The sequence below is a fragment of the Mesoplodon densirostris genome, chromosome 11, assembly GCF_025265405.1.
Source record: "Mesoplodon densirostris isolate mMesDen1 chromosome 11, mMesDen1 primary haplotype, whole genome shotgun sequence".
NCBI classification, from domain to species: domain Eukaryota; kingdom Metazoa; phylum Chordata; class Mammalia; order Artiodactyla; family Ziphiidae; genus Mesoplodon; species Mesoplodon densirostris.
This window is the reverse complement of record NC_082671.1, coordinates 60,619,261-60,641,254: the sequence shown is the minus strand read 5'-3', so window position 1 is coordinate 60,641,254 and position 21,994 is coordinate 60,619,261. Positions and strand designations below refer to the sequence as shown.

General features: G+C 58.1%; 1 protein-coding gene across 4 annotated transcripts; it reads right to left on the bottom strand.

The window, feature by feature from the left end:
- Positions 1 to 49: 49 nt before the first annotated feature.
- On the bottom strand, positions 50 to 21,934 carry TUBGCP6 (tubulin gamma complex component 6). Of its 4 annotated transcripts, XM_060114060.1 has the most exons (25): positions 21,000 to 21,934; positions 19,963 to 20,126; positions 16,318 to 16,528; positions 10,357 to 10,530; positions 9,238 to 9,359; positions 8,402 to 8,480; positions 8,199 to 8,308; positions 7,917 to 8,008; positions 7,682 to 7,821; positions 6,505 to 6,654; positions 5,891 to 5,972; positions 5,717 to 5,805; positions 5,522 to 5,637; positions 4,178 to 4,316; positions 3,794 to 3,865; positions 2,376 to 3,603; positions 2,146 to 2,204; positions 1,800 to 1,935; positions 1,551 to 1,719; positions 1,329 to 1,470; positions 1,042 to 1,236; positions 831 to 963; positions 546 to 759; positions 275 to 474; positions 50 to 196 (listed from the first exon to the last, which is right to left on the bottom strand). In XM_060114060.1, the coding sequence occupies exons 1-25, from the start codon at positions 21,738 to 21,740 to the stop codon at positions 105 to 107; spliced, it is 5,049 nt and encodes a 1,682-aa protein (XP_059970043.1). In that variant the 5' UTR covers positions 21,741 to 21,934; the 3' UTR covers positions 50 to 104. The 4 variants fall into 4 exon arrangements, with proteins under 4 accessions (XP_059970043.1, XP_059970040.1, XP_059970042.1 ...); XM_060114057.1 differs by having other exon boundaries at positions 1,800 to 2,204; XM_060114059.1 differs by having other exon boundaries at positions 831 to 885; positions 1,800 to 2,204.
- Positions 21,935 to 21,994: the final 60 nt, after the last annotated feature.

Below are 21,994 nucleotides of genomic sequence, written 5' to 3'. Positions count from 1 at the left end.
TTCTGCCCCTGCCCCGGCCCAGGACCCGCCCAGTAGAGAGAGGCATGAGTAGGGCGGGCAGCACCTTTATTCCAGCCCAGGCACCCGCCAGGGCCACACAGGCCTCAAGCGTCCTGGTAGTAACTGTTGAAGTTGATGCGCAGCAGGAAGTCCTCCAGGTGGGGCTGGTAGCCTCGGTTCACCAGCTTGCTCACCACTGGAGGGAGGGGTCAGTGAGCAGCTCAGCCCCGCCCCCACCCCACCTGTCCCTGCCCGGCCCCAGGGGAGGGGTCACCTTTGAAAAGGAAGTGGGAGTAGTACTTGAAGGTGCTGTAGGACTGCTGCAGGAGGGCGAAGTTGGGGTGCTCGGGGCCGCGGGGGCCGCTGGCCGGGCCCCAGGGCTGGGAGATGAGCTGGCTGCGGAACTTGAGGACCAGGCTGAAGATGCTGTGGATGATGTTCATGACAGGCGCCGCCTTCTCCGTCAGCAGGCCCCTGGGGAGCAAGGCGAGGGCTGCGGTGAGCGCGCCCGACACGGGGGACGCGGCCCCGGCCCCGCACCTCACCTGAAGACAGCCTTGTGCAGGTACTCGGCATGGGCGCGCTGGATCTCCTCTAGGTCGCCCACTGAGGCCAGCCTGGCCTGGAACTCGCACCAGGTGACATGCAGGATCTGGTTGGCGATGTAGCCCTGGATGACCTTCACAAAGTGCTGCATCTCGTGTTTGAACAGCTGCAGCTGGCGGAACTGTACCGAGCCGGCTGCGTGGCTCACCCGTGCTGCGGGGGAGGGGGAGGGTGTTGAGGTACGGCCACGGGCTGAGGGGACACCAGGGCCCCGCCAGGCTCACCTGTGCGCTTGAGGTGGAAGCAGACATCCTTAAGTGTCCACATCATGAGCTTCAGCTGCAACAGGAAGGAGAAAATGCCGCTGTACCTGCTCAAGCAGCCCTCAGTGACCACGATGTTGAGGGGCCAGTCAACCTGCCAGGGAAGCCGACTTAGCACGCCCTGCGTCCCGGGACCGTCCCCCACCCATCTGCACAAGGGGGCCGTACTCACCTTGTACCTGAGCTCCAGGCAGCTCAGCACGTCCGGGGCATTGGGGGCAAACGTCTCAGGCAGGAACTTGAGGGCAAAGGAGAGGTTGGCGGCGTGCGGGGTGTCGCCGTGCAGGCTGTACTGCAGGGCCTTGCTCAGCACGGAGTTGAGCACCAGCGGGCTCAGGAGCTCCCCAGGCGTCTGTCCCGCCCCAAGCTGCAGCGGCAGGGCACGGGTGTCCCAAGGTGTCCCGAGGCCTCCGGACCCCCTCCCACAGCCCCACCTGTGCCCGCCCCACGCGGGGTCACCTTCTCAAAGAGCAGGTCGCTGAGGGACTGCGCAAACTCCCCGTCCTCCATCAGCAGGAAGTGCCGCAGCGCCTCGAAGTGCGCCCCGAGGTGCAGCTCCACGAAGAAGTAGTCGACCGCGGCCTTGTTCACCAGGGAGACGCTGGCGGGAGGGGCCTGGCGTCACTGGCCGGCAAGGCAGGGAGGGCCGGGTGGGGAGGGCCGGGAGGGGCGGGCACTCACTGGGCAGCCAGCGGGGCCGTGATGGAGTGCTTCATGAGCACGGGCAGCGGCAGCAGTTCGCTCAGCTGCACAGCACTCGCGTCTGCATCTGACTGGGCCCCGGCATCCTCGGGGAGGCCAAAAGCTCGGGGAAGCCCGTGGTGCAGGAGGCGGGCAACGGGAGGCTCTGCTGCAGGGGTGACACAGACCACGGTCCCGCACCAGGGACACACCGGCCAGGCTCCCTCCCGCCACGGCCAGCCCACTCACACATGGCCTCGTAGCTGTCCGGGTACTGCTCCAGGCAGTACTGCCCCGCCAAGCCCGCCAAGTAGGCCTGCTCCCTGTCCCAGCGCTGGGCCGCCTCCTCGCCGGGGCCTGGGCTGCTCCGGGTGTCCACGCCCTCCTGAGACAACCCAGCCTCAAGGAACCCGCCCGTTCCCCTCGTGTGGAAGAGGACGGACCGGGCGGGGGGAATACCCCACGTGCTGACCAGTCCCGGGACAGAGCCCTCGCTGCCCACGACAGGCCAGGTGGGGGTGGGGGCAGGGGGCCCACCAGCAGCACACGCTCCCCCGACTCCTAATCCCCAGCCCCTCACCACGTCTGCCCTGACCTGTGAGCTCGGAGGGCCACTTGGAGAGAGGTCCTGGGAGTCCCCACTCACCCCCGGGCCTGAGCGGAACAAATGGGGTGGGAGGGGGCGTCAGGGCCCAGCACCTGCCGCAGGGCAGCACCCCACCAAGTCCCCGGGGCAGCCAGCTTCTCACCCGCCCTCCCCACCGCCCCCCACCCCGGGCTCACGGACGCCCCCCGTCACAGGACAGCCCTGGGGGCCCCACTGACCTGGCTCCTCAGGGATACTGTCTTCCAGAGCAGTGGGTGCAGCCTCCGCAGACAGCAAGGCCTGCAGGCCAGTCTTCTCCCCACGGCCAGAGCCAGGTCGAGCCACTTGTGCGCCGGAGCCGCCTAAGGCCGTCTCTGCAGGCAGCCGTGGCTCATGTTCCTGGGCAGGGCTCTGGGCTCCCAAGCTGAGGCCTAACTGGGACCCATGGTCAGGGGGCGCCCAGGGGTGCCCAGGCACATTGGGCTCGGCTTCCCCTGAGACTACCCCCAGCATCACACTGGACTGAGACACGTGCCCGTGGACGTTCCACCGTGGCCGGGAGGGGACCACATCCCATACGTTCTCCCCCACCCTGATGCTGGCATCAGACACGTGCCCGTGGACGTTCCACCGTGGCCGGGAGGGGGCCACATCCCACACATTTTCCCCCACCCTGATGCTGGCATCAGACACGTGTCCGTGGACGTTCCACCGTGGCCGGGAGGGGGCCACATCCCACACGTTCTCCCCCACCCTGATGCTGGCATCAGACACATGTCCGTGGACGTTCCACCGTGGCTGGGAGGGAGCCATTCCAGAAGCATAACCCTCTGTGGGAACACCAGGCTCTGCTGCCACTTGCCCACATAGCTGCCCCATGGCCTGGCTGCTCTCCTCCTGGCGGGAGGGGTGCTGAGGGGGGTGCGCGTAAGGCAGAGCCACCCGCCCATCAGGGACACTCGTGTCCAGCCGCACGTGAGTGTCCTCCCGCAGCCGCTGCCCCTCACTGCCCAAGCTGCCTCCTGCAGTCTGGAGGGCCCCTGGGGAAGCTGGGGCGGCCACAGATGGCCTCAGGATGGTTCTGAAATCGTACTCCTGTGGCCCGGAGGGCCCTGTGTCCACTGCTGCGGACGGAGCCAGGGGAGGCAGGTCCGAGCCGATGGTCTGCAGCGCCTCGTCCAGGATGGGGGCCGCACTGGTGAGCACAGGCTGCTCAGCCCCCTGGGCCGTGGGCAGGAAGTCTTGGATGCTGAGGCCCACAGAGAACGGCCCCGGCTCCTCCGCCTGCTCTGACAGCAGGCCCGCTCCTGGCCCTGAGCCGCAGGCCCCAGCTGCTGGAGGCTCGAGGGGCTTCGGCGTCAGCATGCCCTGCCCGTCGGGGCTGTCCCGGACAGCCTCGTGCCGCCCCTCGTGCCCAGGATCACAGCTGCCACCTCCACCTGGGTGCTCGGGGCCCAGAAAGGACGCCTGAAACACAAGTGCGCGTTGGTCCCTCCCTATCTGGCTCTGTCCCCCGAGTTCAGTTCTGTACCCAGCACCAAAACCCACGATAGGGGGGCAGTGGGGACACAGGCCAGGCACGGGGCAGCCAACTCCGAGCCCCATCCTATGCGCCCTGGATCCTGCCCTGGCCCCTCGCCCGGGAGCGGGCACTCACCTGGGAGCGGGCACCTGGGAGGATGGCCAGCGGCTCCAGGGGCTTCCCCTCCGCCATGTCTTCCAGCAGCTCCTGAAATTCAACCAGCAGGATGTGTGGCCGCAGCCGTGGGGGTGGAAGCCACAGCCCCACTGCCCGCAACTGTCGGCACCGCGACGCGGCGGGGCTCACGCGGCACTTGGCTCACAGCCCGGCTGGCGCCCAGCACCACCTGTGTCGTCTGAGGGCAGCACAGCCTCTCCCAGTCACGACCCCTCTGAACACGTGAGGAGAGCCTTACTCATCCTCCTCCAGCGGGCACACAGGAAGGTCTGCGTGCGACCTCAGGGGCTTCTGAGTCCCCGGGGGGCCGGGGAAGAGCTCCCGTGTGAACGGCAGCGCTACCTGAATGCGTTTCTGATCTTCTAAGAGAAAACGAAGCCGAGCGCCGGCCAATCTGTGCCTCTGGACCTTCCACAGCGCCTTTTGCTCCCGGCGAGCTGCCTCTGCAGACAACTTGCTGTAATGATCCACCAGTGCCTGCCTGTAGCCACCGAGAGAGGACCGATCACCATGGTCACCCCACTGTCCAGCCAGTGCCCTGTGGGCTGGATGCTCTCCGTGGCAGAGGCCCCTGATGGGCAGTCCACATGCCCAGTGCCTTCCCCGGGCAGGCAGCTGGTCCCGCAACACCTACAGGGACCTCACTGGGCAGGTCTTTCTGGCCCCCAGACTAGGAGCCCCCAGCGGGCAGGCCCAGTGAATTCACTCTGCTGAGTAAACACCAGAATGAGCCCCTACACAACCTGAAGCAGAGGGACTGGCGAGGGGCCAGGGGCTGCCCAGGCCCTCTAGGAGGTAAGGCCTCGCTTCCTCAGCTGCATAAAAGGTAACTTCCCGTTCTGCTGGTGCAAACCCCAGAGAACTGATTATTAATGCAAAAGGGTATACAGGGTGCAGTGTAAACATTTTATTTGCTTAATTCAAAGCTGGCCTGGCATGTTAACACCCAACGATTTTGATCCTCTCGCCATCAGGAAACTGGTTTCAAACCTGGACCGGCCATTTTTAATTCGGTTGCCACAGGCCAGTGACACAGCCTCTACACCTAGTTTCCTCCTCATGTAAACAGGTGAATAACGTCTACTCACATGCACACACACACACGTATGTACACACAAGACAGCACGGATGCACGTGCACAGGCATACATGCACTCATCACTTGCTGGCTCCGTCACAGCTCCATAAACCGTTCCCAAGGTCAGGACAACTGAGACCCCGAGACGATGAGTAGGAAGGGACAGCCCTCCCACAAAGGGCCCCCCCTTCAAGATGCCAGCTCTGCTGCCAGCTTATGGGAAATGCAGGGGAGGGTGGGACAAGCTGATGGCACAGCAAGAGACAGACTCTCAGATACTGTGCTGGAGAAATTCCTGTCTCTGTCAAGCTGCTAATAGGTTTAAGAATTAGAAAAACAGGAGCTGTTTTACTTAAAAGAAACAAAGAGACAGAGAGGCGACAGGAACACAGTGTGTGGCCCGATCCTGAATCCCAACCCACACAAACCGACCGCAAGAAGACATTCTGAGTTCAGACCACTACTCTTCCGGCCTGAACGTACACCTGAAAGGTTTCAAAATAAAAGGTAAAGGCCCATCACAAAGATCAAACGAGCCACGGTGTCCCTGCGGTGCCCTCGTCCCAGGGAGGCCGACCCGGAGTGGCCACTGCGCCCGCGGCCGCCTACCTGGCCTTCCTCTCCAGCTGCTCCTCCAGGGCCTTCAGCCTCCTCTGCCGGTCCCGGAGCTCGCGGGCGTAGCTGAAGTCATCATCCAGCTCCTCCTGCCTGGCCGCCTGGCGACGCTGCACAATACCCCCCGGCGGCCCCGTTGGTGATGCCGCCTCCCCGAGCCTGTGCCACCCCCGGGCCAACCCCACCCACCTCCCGGTCCTTCAGAAACTGCTCCTTCAGCCTCTGAAACTGCTCTCGCTTCTGGGCATCCAAGGCCATCCGCTCAGACAGCTGCCGATCTGCGACAAGAGAGTAAGTGGCGCGTTATGAGGAGCCCCGGAAGGCAGCCCCCCGACACAGAGGGGGGACCCGAGCCACACGCACCACTGAGCGCGCTCAGGACCCTGGACGCCGCTTCCCGGGCCTGGACAATTAATTCTTGTTTTGCAATTTCCATTCGTAATTCCTGAAAAAGACCACCAGTGATTGATGCATCTAATCCTCCCTCCCGTGCCCCTGGGATGGCCTGGGAGAGAGGTCCGCTCAGACCCTGGGTGGGCTCTGGGGGCACAGTGCCCACCCCACACAGTGGTGAGGCTGGTTCCCAGGCAATCGACACACTCTCCCAGAGCAATCTGGGGCCAAGATCCCAGGCCTGTATGCCTACCCTGAAGGTGACGGGCTTCCCTGCAGGGACAGAGGGCTAGGCCAGGCCGCCCCAGCAGGGTATACGGCCTCCTCTGCACCTCCAACGCTCACCCCCCGCCACTTGCTCTCTGGGGTCTGCCCAACCCACATCTCCCTGCTGCCCACCAGGTGCCAGGCCAGGAAGGACTTTCCATCAAACCCCTCCCCAGTCCACAGGAGGCGCAAAGCTTGGGCCCCAGTACACCTGCCCCTCCTGAGCAGGAGCGGAGCCCACTGTCCAGCCCACTCTGGGAGGAGAGAGGGGGAGGTGCAAGGAAAGGCCCGTGGCCCAAGGTGCCCCCCTCGCTCACCTTCTCCTCCTTGCTGATGGAGCTGTGGCGCGCCACCCTCTCCATCCGGCCCACGTAGATGGCACAGTCCTTCTCGATGTCCTTCAGCTCCTCGAGGGAGAAGATCACCGAGATGCGAGGGACCGGGACATCGGAGCAGCAGAGGTAATGCTGCCAAGGAGGGAGGACCTGCCATGAGCCCACAGGCACTCAGACCCACACCCCTCTCTGCCTCCCTGTTTCTGGCGACCCACGCGGACAGCCTGCTTCCTCAGAGACACTGCACCCCTCGCTGACATCCTCCGCGGCTCCAGGACGTCACAGGCTGGGTGGGTTTCGGCCCAGGACAAGGCTGCCCTGTGGCAGAAGCCAGGTCTGGCTCCCACAAACAACACTTCAGAAGAAGCTGCCCAGAGCCGGACACACCCACACGCACTTCCTAAGATCAGCTCAGACAGGACTGCCCCAGCCGCCACGCCCTCTCCCCAGGGCCAAGCCCACCATGTCGTCGCGCCCTCCCCAGAGCCCCACCTCCCCGCAGCCGACCTCTAGGCTGCTCCTGGGGGCTCACCGATATGGGTCTCCTCCCCTGCATGGGCCGCTTCCACCCAGCCCTGAGCCTGTCCTGGCCACTCCAGTCTGATCATCAGCCCTGCACTCAGCCGGCTGCTGCCCCCTGATCCGGCCTGCACCCGGCGGTTCCACTGCCAGGAACCCCCAGGTCCACACACCTGGCCAGCCTGCTCAGACATCAGACACCACCTCCAGGCAGAGGCTGCCGGTCCACACCCCACCACTGCCACCTGGCCATCTTCCACAGAGCCTCAGCCGCACGGAGCACAGCCAAGCCCTGTGACCCCTACACACGACTCCCTGGGTCCACCTTCCTGGCGACGCGGCCCATCCCTGTCCTGCCGGGGCAGTTTCCAATGCGGAGGAGGGCAGGGAGGAGCCCACTGCCCCCCGGCCTCTGAAACGCTCTCAGCTCTCCTCCCGTCTTTGAACGAGTGTCCAGAAACTCAACCGAAGTTGAGCTCGTGAAACTCTCAAGAGAAACTGAGGGAGAGGTCACCACGACCCCTGCTCCAACACAGCTGACCCAGAGCTAAGGACAGATGGCCAGGCCGCAGGGGGCCGGGGGCTGGCAGACGACGAGCAGGCAGCACACTGCGGGTGGCGCGTGCCGGCCCCTCCTCACCCGGGGGCAGCAGAGCTTCAGCAGGTTGATGGTCTTCCCGCAGACATACACGTCGTGGGCAATGTGCCTCAGGAACACGGGGACGCAGTCCTCCACCTCTTTGGAAATGAGCACATAGCCATGGGTCCAGTAAAACTTATCTACATGTGGGACAGGACAGCCGGGTCTGCGTCCAACCACAGCCCTGACCCACCTGAGGGTGTGGGGTCCCAGCCGGCAGCCGGCCACCACCTACCTCTGAAGCCCAAGTACTCATGGTTCACCTGGATCATGAACTCGCCGTAAACGTCTCTGAAGACCCCACTGTACACCCAGTCGTGGATGAACCTGCCAGGGTGGGTGGGCCAGTGGTGAGGTGGGTGGCACTCACGGGGGTAGAGAGCTGCGCCCCTGTGCCCACAGTCCGAACCCCCCATCCTGCCCTCCCCGCGCCACCCCGGTCTCTGATCCCTGCGCTGAGCAGGCGCCCTGACGCGAGGACGAGCTCGAACGTGTTAGGGCTGAGCGTGGCCCCCACCGCGTGTAGGGCTCGCAGCTGGTCTTCAGCAGAGACAGCAGGACCGGGTAGTGCTCGTTGCTGCAGTTATCCAGGGCCTCCTGGTAGAGGTAGGAGAGCAGCTTCACCCCCTGGAGGCGGCAAGGGGAGGGCTCAGCGCACACGGCAGACAGCAGGCGGGGAGCCCTGCCCGTCCCCCACACCCGGCAGGAACCCAGACTCACAGTGGGGAACGCAGCCCCGGGCGCTCCACCCCCAGCGCCCAGGAGTCCAGTGCCGACACCGCAGAGCTCAGCCAGGTACCTGGACACACAGGCCAGTGAGAGCAGGTGAGCAGAACACGTCCCAGGCCCTCCTCTGCCTGTCCAGATGGTCTGACTTTAAAACCACCTGCACCTCAAGGACCTCAGGTGTGAGCCTCCTGCCGGGCCCCTCCCAGGGCACCCCACGCATCTCCACCTCCTCCCCAGGTCTGGCCAAGACTGAATTCCCCTGAGTCCACAACCCTTCCCCAAACCTGCCACTCTCCAGCCTCCCCCAGGCTGCCACCTCCTCTGCCCTGGATGGCTGCCAAGTCCCCCTCGGGGCCCTCGCCCCCAACACCCTGCTTCAGGCCGTGCTCCACATGGCAGCGCAGCCCCCGACAGCGCCCTCCAGACGCCCCCAGGCTCCCATCTCCAGCCCCGGGACCTCCACACTCCTGCCCCTCTGCCTGCAAGAACTCCTCTCCCACTGATACCCTCAGCCCGCCCCAGCCCCCCACTTTGCCTTCTCCAGGTGGCACCTGCCAGCAGGCCTCGGCCTGGCGTTTACTAACTGGCTCCTGGGTGCCAGGGGCCGGGTCTGTCTGTAGGCACCCTGTGTGCCTGTCAGGCAGGAGCCCCCGATCCTGGGCAGGGCCCGCATGGTGGGCTGCCAACAGACAGCGCCCAGTACCTCGTGAACTCACCCGGGTCAAGGGGCTGTCCAGATGTCCACCAGGAGGGCTGTTTTCATGGCCGCCCACCACCCAGCAAGCCCCACACCTGCCCAGCTACCAGGCTGCCATGCTGAGGCTCACCTGAGCTGCCGGCCCAGTTTCTTGAAGAGAAAGGCAATGGCGAGGAGGCTCAGGGTGGGCGGGGTGGAGAGCACACAGGCCCGGTAGTACTGCAGGTACCTCCTCAGGCCGCTGGTGAAGGCCTGCGGGGCAGGGGGCTTGGAGGAGGACGGCCAGGCACTTGGGGCACTGCCACCAAGCTCAGAACCAGAGGACGAGCCGGTGCAGGCAAAAGGCAGGGCTTCCACCCCCAACCCTGGGGCCCCGTGTTCCAAGGAATGGGCATCTGTGGGTCACGTGCAGACACCAAGCCTGGCCGGAAGCCCGAGGCCACTGCAAATCCTGTCCCCGCAGCCAGGGCCAGCTGCACCGGGAAATCGGACCCTGCAGATCCCAAGCAGCTGGGCTCTGTGCACAGACGCCAGCCCTCAGAGGGTCTCTGGCTGCCCAGATCACTGGGGTCTCGAGGACACACGTGTCCTGGGCAGCACCACAGAAGTATGTCCCCAGCTCAGCTCACGCCGTTCCAGGAGGTCTGCGTGGAACACTCCAGAACAAACGTCAGGCACCCACCAGCAAGGAGAGAGCCGTCCCGCCCTCACACCCCAGAGAGCCGGCACAGCAGTCCTGTCTTGATTTCCTTCTGCCCTCCCAGCCCCACTGGGACCCATCCTAGAACCTGAGCCTCGTCACGTCACCCCAGCAACCCCGCTGCGGTGCCCGCACCCTTCTCTCAGTCTGGATGCCCCTCCCACACAGCTGCCCCCGCTGTCCTGGGGGCTGTGGCCAGCGAATGGGCCAAAAACAAGGCTTTCAAGAGGACCCGGTTCAGCCCCACGCCAGGGACCCAGTGGGGAACAGGCAGCATGGGCCCACCCCACACCGCCTGGCCTGCCCCCGGGGCCCCCAGCACTGGCCACACCTGCCTCGCGCTCTCTCGTGGCCCCAACGTGTCTGCCCCAAGTTTTCAGTGAAGTGACGGGCCAGGTAAGACATAATCGCCGGCCACCCCATTCCTGAAGGGTAACTGACGGATTTTGGACATCACCGAGGAGAACACCGTTTGTGCTCAGAGGCCCTGGTGCAGGAGCTGTGGACAGCTCTCAGGCACACCTGCAGCAGCACGAGGCGAGGCCGTACCTGGAACACGAGGCCCTCACTGCACGAGGAGTCCAGCACAGGCTGCAGAGAGAAGTGGCTCAGGCGTGCGTAGTGGGTCCCGCACTCGGCCACCTCCGAGAGGAGGCTGCTGATGCTCTCGGGGGATGCTCCTGAGACATGGACACCCTGCTTCACCGTGAAGGCCTGAGCTGGCTGGACAGGACAAAGGGGAGGTCACTGGGGCCGGGCACCCAGAGCCCAACGTGGTGCTGCATCCCATTCCACCTGTGCACCCAACCACAGCACTGCCCGCAGCACCCCCAAGACCAGGTGCCCCGACCCAGATACACACACAGGAAAGGGTGTAGGGGGCAGAAGGCCTTCCAAGCTACCTGAGGAATGCACACAAACACCTGCTTGGGGCTGAGGCTGTAAGAAAGTGCTTGCCGTTAGATCTGGCAATTCAACTCCCAGGCACCTGTCCCAAGGAATAATGGAAAAGGCACACAAATATCTGCCATGGCATGTCCCCCACAATATGGTTTACAACCGCAGAGCACGGAAACAACCTAAGAGAGGGCTGACTGCAAGCAAACTTGTGGGATGCAGTGAAAGCAGTGTGAACAGGAAAACGTACAGCTGCAGGTACCTGCATTAAAAAGAAAGGTCTCAAATAAATACCCACACTGTATACCTTAATGAAGTGGAAAAAGAGCAAATGAAACCCAAAGCTAACAGAAGAAGAGAAACAGTAAAAAAGGGAATAGAGGGGCTTCCCTGGTGGCGCAGTGGTTAAGAATCAGCCTGCCAGTGCAGGGGACACGATTCGAGCTCTGGTCCAGGAAGATCTCACATGCCGTGGAGCTACTGAGCTTGCACACCACAAATACCGTGCTCCGCAACGAGATAAGCCACCACTATAAGAAGCCCACGCACCACAACAAAGAGTAGCCCCCGATCGCCACAACTAGAGGAAGCCTGCACGCAGCAACGAAGACCCAACGCAGCCTTAAATTAATTAATTAATTAATTAATTGGAAAAAAATAGGCTGGGACCAGCACAACACCTCCCAACAAGTTAAGGTGATAAATGTTAATGTCGTGTGAATTTTACAATTTAAAGAAAATAAAATCAACAAAAACCCAAAAGTGAAAAGTCTAACACCATATGGCTTCACTGGTAAATCCTACCACACAATTAAAGAACTACCACCAGTTATTCTTAAACTCTTCCAAAAATTAAAGAGGAGGGAACACTTCCTAATTCTAAGAGGCCAGTATTGCCCTGATGCCAAAGCAAGATAAAGACATTACAAGGAAAAGACTACAGGTCAACATCCCTTATGAACACAGATGCAAAAATCCTTGATAAAATCTTAACAAACTGAATCTATCAGCATGTTAAAGGATTATACACCATGACCACGTGGGTTTTATCTCAGGAATGCAAGGGTAGTTCAACATACAAAAATCAATGTAGGGACCTCCCTGGTGGCGCAGTGGTTAAGAATCCCCCTGCCAATGCAGGGGACACAGGTTTGATCCCTGGTCCGGGAAGATCCCACATGCCACAGAGCAACTAAGCCCATGCGCCGTAACTACAGAGCCTGCACTCTAGAGCCCACGAGCCACAACTACTGAGCCCGCATGCCACAACTACTGAAGCCCGCGCACCTAGAGCCCATGCTCCACAGCAAGAGAAGCCACTGCAATGAGAAGCACGCGCACCGCAATGAAGAGTAGCCCCTGGCTTTCCACAGCTAGAGAAAGCCCACACGCAGCAATGAAGACCCAAGGTAGCCAAAAATAAATGAATAAATTTATTTTTAGAAAATCAATGTAATACACCACACTAATAGAACGAAGGAAAAAATTATATATGATCATCTCAGCTGATGCAAAAAAAACAACTGACAAAACTCAATACTTTTTCATGATAAAAACACTCAATAAACTAGGAAAAGAATGGAACTTTCTCAACAGGATAAAGGCCACGTGTCAAAAACCCACAGCTCACATGACACTCAGTGGTGAGAGACTGAAAGCTTTCCCCCAAGGATAAGGAACAAGGCAAGGATGCCTGTTTCACCACTTCTGTTCAACAGAATACTGGAAGTCCCAGCCAGAGCAATTAGGCAAGAAGGAGACATTTTAGTATCCAAATTGGAAAGGAGGAAGAAAATTATCTGTCTGCAGATGACATCATCTTACATACAGAAAATGCTAAAGAATCTACAAAACACCTGTTAGAGCTATAAACGAATTCAGCAAAGTTCCAGGATATGAAATCAACAAACAAAGATCAGTTGTATTTCTATACACTAGCAACGAACAATCCAAATAAAGGAAACTAAGAAAACAATTCCATTTACTAGTGTAATATAAGAATAAAATACTTAAGAGATAAATTTAACTGAGAAGGCAAAAGACTGGTTATAGTGAAAACTAGAAAACATTGCTGAAAGAAATTAAAGACCTAAATAAATGTGAAGACATCCGATGTTCATGGACTGGAATGTCTAATAATGTTAGGATAATAATACACCCAGGGAATTCCCTGGCAGTCCAGTGGTTAAGACTCAGCACTTCCACTGCAGGGGGCACGGGTTCAATCCCTGGTCAGGGAACTAATATCCCACATGCTGTGTGTGTGTGGCCAAAAATAATAATAATACACCCAAATCGATCTATGGATGCAATGCAATCCCTATCAATATCCCAATGGTGTTTTTAGCAGAAATAGGAAAAACCATTCTAAACTTCATAATGGTATTGCAAGGGACCCTGAATAACCACAACAATCTTAAAAAAAAGTTGGAGAACTCACACCTCCCAAGGTCAAAACTTCCTACAAAGTTACAGTAATCAAAACAGTGTAGAACTTGGGGAGTTCCCTGCTGCCCTAGTGGTTAGGACTTGGCGCTTTCACTGCCGTGGGCCGGGTTCAATCCCTGGTCAGGGAACTGAGATCCCACAAGCTGTGCGGCACAGCAGCCCCAAAAAACAGAACAGTGTAGTACTGACATTAGGACAGACATGAAGACCAGCGGAACAGAACGGAGTCCAAAAATAAACACTCACATATACGGTCAATTAATGCATAAGGATACCACCAAGACTATACAATGGGGAAAGAACAGTCTTTTCAACAAATGGTGCACGGTAAACAGAATATCCACATGCAAAAGATCTGAGTTGGACCCTCCCCCTGCACCATATACAAAATTAACTCAAAATAGATCAAATATCTAAACTTAAAAGCTAAAACAATAAACTCTTGGAAGGAAACATAGAGGCCTTGAATTTGGCGATTTCTCAAATATGACACCAAAGGTACAGGCAACAAAAGAAAAAAAAAAACTTCATCAAAATTAAAAACTTGGGCTTCCCTGGTGGCGCAGTGGTTGAGAGTCCGCCTGCCGATGCAGGGGACACGGGTTCGTGCCCCGATCCCGGAAGATCCCACATGCCGCGGAGCGGCTGGGCCCGCGAGCCATGGCCGCGGAGCCTGTGTGTCCGGAGCCTGTGCTCCGCAATGGGAGAGGCCACAGCAGTGAGAGGCCCGCGTACAGCAAAAAAAAAAAAAAAAAAAAAAAAATTAAAAACTTTTGGGGCCTCCCTGGTGGCGCAGTGGTTGAGAGTCCGCCTGCCGATGCAGGGGATACGGGTTCGTGCCCCGGTCTGGGAGGATCCCACATGCCGCGGAGCGGCTGGGCCCGTGAGCCATGGCCGCTGGGCCTGCGCATCCGGAGCCTGTGCTCCGCAACGGGAGAGGCCACAACAGTGAGAGGCCCGCATACCGCAAAAAGAAAAAAAAAAAAAAAAACTTTTGTACTTCAAAGGATACTATCAAAGAGAATGAAAAAACAACCTACAGAATGGGAGAAAATATTTGCAAATCATATATCTGATAAGGGATTAATATCCAGAATGTATAAAGAACTCCTACAACTAAACAGCCCAATTCAAAAATGGGCAAAGGACATGTGAGGACACAGTAAGAAAGCAGCTGTCTGAAAGCCAAGGAGAAAGGCCTCAGGAGAAATTAATTCTGCAAGCACCTTAATATTGTACCTCCAGCATCCAAAACTATGGGAAAATACATTTCTGTTCTCTAAACCCAAAAACAAACAAACAAAAAAGGCAAAGGACTAGAATAGACATTTCTTCAAAAAAGATATACCCATGAAAAAATGCTTGGGACTTCCCTGGTGGCACAGTGCTTAAGAATCCGCCTGTCAATGCAGGGGACACGTGTTGGAGCCCTGGTCCAGGAAGATCCCACATACCATGGAGCAAACAAGCCCGTGTGCCACAACTACTGAGTCTGTGTGCCACAACTACTGAAGCCCATGTGCCTAGAGACCATGCTCCACAACAAAAGAAGCCACCGCGATGAGAAGCCTGTGCATCGCAACGAAGAGTAGCCCCGCTCACCACAACCAGAGAAGGTCTGCGCATAGCAACGAAGACCCAACGCGGCCAGGAATTAATTAATTAAAAACAAAAAGGGAAAAAAATCTTAAAAAAAAAAATGCTCAGCATCATTAGTCATGATAAAAATGCAAATCTAAACTACAATGAGATACCACTTCACACCCACTGGGATGGCTATTATTTACCAAAAAAGGGGTGGGGGATAAGTATTGGTAAGGATGCAGAAAAACTGGAACCCCAGGACACTGCTGGAGGGAGTGTAGAAGGGTGCAGCCGTGGCGGAAAATAATCTGTTGGTTCCTCAGAAAGTTAAACATAAAATTACTGTATGACCCGTGCACTGACTGCAATTCCACTCCTAGGAATATACCCAAATGAACTAAAAGCTGGGACTCAGACAGATTCTTGTGCACCCATGTTCACACAGCACTATTCACAATAGCCAAAAGGTGAAATCCACACAAGTGTCCATCAACTTGATGAATGGATAGCAAAATGTGGTCTATATATGCAGGGAATACTTTTCAGCCTTAAAAAGGAAGGAAATTCTGACACTGGTTACAACATGAATGAACCCTGAGAACATTACGCTGAACGAAATAAGTCAGACACAAAAGGGCAAACACTGTATGATTCCATTCATATGAGGAAAATCAGAGACAGAAAGTAGAAAGGTGGGTGCCATGGGCTGGGGGAGGGGGAAATGGGGAGTCAGTGTTTAATGAGGACAGAGTTTCAGTTTGGGAAGATGAAAAATTTTGGAAATAGACAGTGGGATGATTACACAACATTGTGAATGTAACTAATGCTACTGAATAGTACACTTAATAGTGGGTAAGATGGTAAATTTTAAGTTACGTCTGTTTTACCACAATTTAAAAAGGGTGGAGAGGGTTGATTCCACTCCATTGAGAAGGGCCATTCACACAACAGAACACGATGAGGCCATGAACACGGAGTCTGGAACAGCGTCCCAGAGGACATCCCAGCACCAGCACCAACACCAGCACCAGGACCGCCTGGAGTCGGCTGGAGCGTGTCTGAGCCAAGCCCAGGATGTGCTTCTAGCACACACTCCACCTGAGAACAGCCCTGGGAAGTGCACTGAAGACAAAGAGAGACTGGGCACAGGACAAAAGAAGCAGTTGCAGAACCACACATACAAAAGGCTTCATTCTCGTAAACATACTCTTTTGTTCAGTAAATGCCCAGCAAGAGGCAAAGGCTGGATAAAGTGCAGCGACTTCCCAGCTGAGCCAGGCCCCCCGCGGCCAGGAGAGAGCGACAGGGAAGGCTCAGAGGGCCCCCCACCCCACACTTCTCGAGGATCCGCGGAAACAGGTACATTTCTCTTCTTTCACTGATGGCAAGAAACATCTTACCTTTATTCAGTTTTTAAAAGGATGTTAATGAATTAATACTTTTTAGAACTGAAACGAAAAGACAATCACCAGGCAGATGGCCAAGTCGGCTTCCCAACCACACGCCACCCTGGACTCTGTGGCCGCTGCCCTCCCCCTCCCACCCAGCGCCCAGGTGTGTCGCGTGTGCGCGTGTCCTTACCTGGCAGAGGGAAAACGTGGCGGACACGACCCCAATCAGGATGTTGAGCGCGTCCTTCACCAGCTCGCACTCCTTCACCAGGACGGGCTGCGGGGCCTGCAGGAGGCCCCCGCCCAGCACCTGCAGCCCCGCTTGGCAGAGCCGGCAGGACCTGTCGAAGGCAGCCCTTCCGGCCTCGGTGAGGTAGGGCTCCTCTCGGTGGCCAGGCGGGCTGTGGAGGACAGAGGGGGGCAGCGAGCAGACGTGAACAGAAGGAGGGACCAAGAGCAGTTAAACAGCATAAAACGTCTAAGACCAGGTGTGACTCCCCACGGCCCCCAGCCCTCCAGCAGCGTCCGGCAGGCCGTCAGACGGCGCCGCACAGAAAGGGTCCAGAAGCAGCAGCAAATGCCCACACCGCCCAGTGCCTCTGGGCACATGGTGGTCCTCCGGCTGACCACTCACTCGCGATGGCCTCTACGTGGGAAACAACACCCAAGCTGGGAGCAGAACATTAACAACAGTGCACGTGACCATCGCCAGAGGAGTGGACAAGGACGTGATCCGTCCACACGAGGGAACTATTATCCAGCCTTAAAAAGAAAGGAAATTCTGACACAACGTGTCAGATGCTACAACATGGAGGAACCCTGAGGGCGTGCCGCTGTGATACAAGCCAGTCACAAGAGAACAAGTACTGAGTGACCCCGCTCCTGTGGGGTCCCTAAAGTAGTCACAACCACAGAGACAGAAAGGAGAAGGGTGGGGGCCAGAGGCTGGGGGAGGGGGAGGGGGAGTGAGTGTGTAATGGGGACCGAGTCTCAGTTTGGGAGGATGAAACAGTTCTGGAGACGGATGGTGGTGATGGTCACACCACGTGAATGTCCTTAATGCCACTGAACCGTACACTTAAAAAGAGTTAAGATGATAAATTTTATGTTATGTGCATTTTATCACCCTCCCCCCAGAAAAGCACAAAGAACGTACAGAGCAAAAAGTCTCCTGAAATTCCAGGAGAAATCAGGCCAGCTGGGTCTCACAGAGGGTGGCTCTGGGCACACATCCACCCCTGAGGTCTTTGCCTATGGGGGTCCTGTAGGAAGTTCAGGAACTACCAGTGTCTGCCAAGCCCGGTCACACTGTTCAAAAGAGGCCAAAAAGACAGTATCACTTCTTAAATATTCCTTTGGAAACCATCAACCCCTACTGAAAGTATGAAAGAATTGTTTTTTAAAATCCACTGGAAAAAGTAATTTCTTAATAAAAGGAGCCCGGGAAAAATCTCAGAACTTGTTAAAACCAAAAATGTTTTTTAACGAACACTGCACCATAATGCGCTCCTTCCCTCACTCAGCAAGTGTCTGAGAGCAGCGGCCAGAGCAGGACGAGCCCAGTCCTCGTGGGGCAGGTGCGCAGCTACAAGGAGGCACGACTCACCGCCCATGACACGGGTCCCGGAGGGACCCGAGACACTGGTCGGGAAGGCCCCGGGAGCAAGGCCATGCCTGGAGCAGCGTCCCTGGCGGAGGGAGCAGCCTGTGTTAAAGCCCAGAGACAGGAAGAGAAAGGGGCCAGGTGCTTGGGGCTCAGTGTGGGGAGGGCGAGGGCAGGAGCCGGCGGTCCACAGTCCAGATGGGGAGGCCATGAGGTGTGGCAGGCGGAGTGGCGGCACACCTCTGATTTCCATCCCTGGAAAGTGGTGTTGGCCGAGTGGAGGACAGCCCGAGTGGGCAGGAGAAGCGGGCGGGCCGGTCCTGAGTGCCCCGATCAGCAGGTGGGGCCCAGCTGGGCCACGACACCAGCCCACACTCCCTTGGGGCAGGAAGAGCTCGAGGAAAGGAGGAGACTCGGAGCTCCAGGGTCCTTCCGAACGGACCTCCAGGGCGTCCCCAGGGGGATGCATGTGCTGCGAGCGCCATCCCACTGCGCACTCGAGTGCTAGGCTCCTGCCCACTCTCCCAGGGTCAACTGCAACCACTGTGGCCACATGACCCTTTCGGTGGCTCAGAGCTGAGGGAGGAGAGTCCGTGAAGGAAAACAAACTCACACTTGTCCCCACAGAGAACATGGTCTTTAAGATCAACGAAACCACTTCCCCAGAAAGGGCGACAGATGCAGAGGACTCCTGGCAGCAGGGAGACCAACGCTGGCTCACAGGGGGAAGCACAGGGGCGGGGTTCCTCTGGGGGTTCTCAAGGAGAGGGCAGAGCTCACAATCCAGGGGCTGCAGGTGGACAGGGAGCCACAACTGCCCATTCATCAGAGCTCCCGGCAGGAAACTAGCAGGCGGCTGGGATTTAACTGCAATAAGTTCCCGAGATTCTCCAAATGAACTTGAGTGACAGGCCTCAGGGGTTGGGGCAGCAGGTTACGACGAAGCAGGCAGTGGAAGAGCCTTGGGGAAGTGAGCTCAGGCCGTGCCCAGCCGCGAGCTGGCCGGGCATCTCCTGCGGGAGTGCGGGGCACAGGCTATCGCACTGGCTGCCGTCCTCCTGGAAGGGACACCGCAAGGTACTCCTCACGCTGGAGCTGTGGGGCCAGTTCTGCTTTCGGGGGACACTGAGGAGATTAAGCACATTCAGAAAAAGGGACGAGGATGTTGACCAGCTGAGCAACCATGTCTCCTGAGCAATGACCTGCAAAACTGAGCCTAGAAAAGTGGGAACTGGTAAATGAAATACCACTAGCGAATATTTACAAAAGAAAGTAGTAGCTGCTTGATGGCAAGTGTTTAGACTTGTGAGGGGTTAGCAAACAGCAGAGTGATTAGATTTGCTCTGTACACATAAGACAGGGTGAAGACTTCACAGGAAGTCACAGGGCAGAGAAGCCTCTCAAAGACAAGACAACCACCAAAACCGACGGTGCTTGGGGAAGCAGGAAGCTGGCCCTGCCTGGAGGAATCCACGTGGGGGAAGATGACCACGCCAGGAAAGCGACCCCAGCAGGAGCAGGGCCCACACAACATCCCCGGGCACGTGCTCACCCGTGGGAGCCCCTGCAGGAGCCAGGGCTGCATCAGGAGGCACTCGGCGCCCTGGGAACCCCAACTCTTTCACTCAGTGCTTCCCAAACTGGCATCCCACAGAAATGCCAGCAGATGAGATGCAACAAGAGTATCCCAGGACCAAACATTTGGGAACTGTGTCCTCTACCCCCACTCCGGGAGGTTGCGAGACACCAGCACACTACAGACTGAGAGGCCCTGTGTGCAGAGGCCGTGGACGGGAAGAGCACCGACCAGGGAAACACTGCGATGACCGAACTTCTCACCAGAGGACCACCCTCAGTCGCTATAGATGTGAAGAACTTTCCCTCATCAGCACCCCATGCCCGGCACTGACCACACAGCCTGCCAGGCCGCCCTCAGACACCTCCGACTGGGAGCCACCGTGGCCAGGATGTAACTCAGTTGCCAACTGACCACTCGGACTGCGAAGTGCGATCTGCAGGAGTTACTGGTTCAGTGGGAACCTCCGTAGGCCCGAGAGCCCTTCCCCCCTGCACTTCTCTCAACCCCTAGAGCACAGACAACTTGTACACAGCTTGACTGAAACTTCCAAGTTCCTAATCCCAACCACCTGGGCTCTCTGAGTAAAGGCCAGGTTCACCTGGCGGGGCGGGGGGCGGGAGGGCACTGTGCATTTCAAGGCAAAGCTCACGAACCATCCAACTTGCTCCCAGCACCTCCGCTTGCTGGCTTCATAGGTGAGCACAGCGTCCCACAGGTCAATGTCTGGAGTCACGCCCGGCTCAGACTGGGAATCAGGAGTCAGATTGGATGCTGACTGGAACCCTTCATCTTCCGACTGATCCACACTCGAAGGGACCTGGAGGCCAAGGGAAAAGGACATTTCACCTGGACGTGGTGTCTAGATTTCACCCAAGTGGGATGAGAGTTCCAGGGGCGCTTCCACACGCTTCCATTTACTCTATGGGAAAGACCCGGCAGAACGTTTCTTCTATTTTTCTCAAGCACATAAGTAGTACACCATGTTTTCACCCCTAGGGAATCATTTAAGGAATTAAACTAATTCATTACCAATTCCCAATTTCACACAACACAGGCTTGTTGAGGCTTACGAGCCTCAAAATAACTTACAATGACATTTTTCACAAGATGTCTCCGATCTGGAAATTCCATTTTGGGGAACCCAGCATAAAAAAATCACATAGACACAGAAAAACTCACGTCCGCCAAGATGTTTGCTATAGCATTATGGTTGAAAACAATCTAAATGCCTCACAGTGAGGAATAACTGAACGATGACAGAGCACCCTTTCAGCAAAGCCGCAAAATGCAAAGGGAAACGACAATTTACTTAATAACGGAAAAATCCAACCTTACCGGGAAAAAAGCGTATAACACTGCACGAACAGCAGGGACAAATGTTTTTTGCCACCTATGGCTACTGAACACTTGAAACGCAGGGAGGAACCGGATTTATTTCACCTTCATGAACTTGAATTTAAACATCAACTCGAGAGCAAAAGAAGTGACTGAACAGTAAATACAAGAGGAAAGCGGCACGTGGCCGGGGGCTGCGCGGGAGGGGGGTGGGGTGGGGGTCCGCACCGGCAGCCCCGTCCCACGGCTCAGCCGCCAGTGCTCCGGACTCCAGCTGTCCTCCTTTTGCCCCGAGTTGGTCAAACGAGGCCCTTCCCAAGCCCGGGGAGCCGGAGGCAGGAAGCAAACACTCTACCTTGATGGCCAGTCCGGAGAGGTCTGCGCTGTCCGGCACCGGGGGCAGGTCCAGGCGGACGTCCAGGTCGGCCGTGCGGCTGTGCACCAGGGCTCCGAAGAGCGAGACGCGGGTGTCCCTCTCAAACCTGTCCCCGCAGGTGTCGCCATACGAGAAGAGCCCGACGGCGGGCAGCCCGGTGCCCGGCGCCGCCTCCATCACCTGCAGCGTCTTCCGGACCAAGTCCCGACACAGATACTCCTCTCCGGAGATGAGCGACCGCACGTCCGCCTCCATCCCGCTCAGGTCGGCGCAGTCGTAGCCGCCGTAGGGAACGTCTCTCCCGACGGGCCGGCTGTGCAGGAAGAAGTCCCGCCGGCGCCGCAGCATTCGCGGGGGCCCGCTGCCCGCCAGCCGCACCAGCAGGTCCAGCACGGACCCCAGCTCCGCCAGCGGCCGGCGATGCGCGGCCTCCAGCTCCTCCACCAACTCCTCCAGGCGGTCGGCCTCGGCGCCCAGGCCGCTCACTCGCAAGTCGAAGGACAGCATGAGAATCCTGTTTTTCACCGGGAGTCTCGGGAGGCCAGGCTGCAGCTTGCGGGTCTCATCTTGAAAGAGGCTCGTGAACAGAACGTTGTAGGCCACCCTCTTGAGGCTCTGCTTGGCCTTCTTGCGGCTCCCGCGGCGCTGGCCACAGTGAGCCTTCGCGGCCGGCAGGAGGGCCTCGCACAGGTCGTCCACCAGCTGCGGGACGCTGGCCATGCCCCCTCCTCATGCCGGGCCCTCGAGCGCGGCCTGGCTCGCCTTCTCGGGGCCCCGGAGAAGGGACGGCCGGAAGAGGCACCGCCGAGGACGGAGCGTGGGCCAGGCCCGCGAGCCCGCCCGCCGGGTCCCCTCACCCCGGGCACAGCACGCGACCCCAGCTCCCGCCACCGCGTCACCGCCACGCGACCAGCTAGACAGCCGGAGCAAGCGCACCGGAACTACGTCACCCGAGAGGCGGGCGGCACGCGCTG